We start from the raw sequence: 1,075 nt of genomic DNA, 5'->3' as shown, positions 1-1,075 counted from the left end.
ACTGGGTCATTTATCCACCAGGAAATCGACCGTGTTTTCCCCTCATGCAAAGTACGTTATTATGACGCAATGTACAGTGATGGCCATCAAGTGGTGTGTTTTGTCACTTTTTTCGTCAGAAAAGTCGGACTTCCATGGCAGATGGGGTTTACCATGATCGTTTACACTTTGATATCAATCTAATTTCACTAGCAACTTATGTCTGGCAGAGGCAAAGGCGGCAAAGGTTTAGGAAAGGGCGGTGCTAAACGTCATCGTAAGGTTCTTCGCGACAACATTCAGGGCATCACTAAGCCGGCTATCCGCAGGCTTGCGCGCCGTGGTGGAGTCAAGCGTATTTCCGGGTTGATCTACGAAGAGACCAGAGGTGTCCTCAAGGTCTTCCTCGAGAGTGTCATTAAAGATACTGTTACCTACACCGAGCATGCTCGTCGGAAGACTGTTACCGCTCTGGACGTCGTTTACGCTCTGAAGCGCCAGGGCAAGACCTTGTACGGTTTCGGAGGTTAGATTTACTTCCGTTATGCAATTGCGAGATCATATCACGGTGTTATTCAACACCATCTTTCGTTTTTTTAGCATCTCCGATTTGGGAGTTGGGATTTTTCTCGAGAACCCTCGAACTGGAATTTAGTTACTGGAGGAGTTTATCGACCACCGCGTGCTCTAATCTTACCATTCATTCGACTTGCGCAAGGCAAATCATCTTGCGGTACCGGGTAATACTCTGATAATCTCAAAGTATTACTCAGTACCGTTAGTGCACCGAATAATATTGTTCGTCCGAGCACATTGCTAACTCCTGCAGCTGACGGCGATACTCAGAATGAGTGTCTGCAGAGGATGGGAATGAGTAGTTTGTGGCTGGAAGGAGTAGGTTTCGTTGAACGAGTCTCATTAGATAGCAAGCTTCTCGGCTCGGTTTGGCATCTTCGACGCAAAAGTCTAAATTACTGGCTTACGAATTTACTCTCAATTTATCCGTTTTTTTACTCAATTTACCATCAATTTGCCAGTTTTTTCATCAGTTTCTCCTCTACCTGGCGGTTGCTCTAATACTCTACCTCTTGCCAAA

The 1,075-nt window shown here is 45.7% G+C and overlaps 1 protein-coding gene across 1 annotated transcript; it reads left to right on the top strand.

Moving 5' to 3' along the window:
• Positions 1 to 198: 198 nt before the first annotated feature.
• Pmar_PMAR015112 (histone H4, putative) lies at positions 199 to 510 on the top strand (the record flags this gene model as incomplete). The annotated part of the gene is made up of 1 exon (XM_002781724.1): positions 199 to 510. One exon carries the CDS (start codon positions 199 to 201, stop codon positions 508 to 510), a length of 312 nt encoding a protein of 103 aa, XP_002781770.1.
• Positions 511 to 1,075: the final 565 nt, after the last annotated feature.

The sequence above is a fragment of the Perkinsus marinus genome (genome assembly GCF_000006405.1).
Source record: "Perkinsus marinus ATCC 50983 genomic scaffold scf_1104296941686, whole genome shotgun sequence".
NCBI classification, from domain to species: Eukaryota; Perkinsozoa; order Perkinsida; family Perkinsidae; genus Perkinsus; species Perkinsus marinus.
This window is presented reverse-complemented; position numbering and strand designations above follow the sequence as displayed.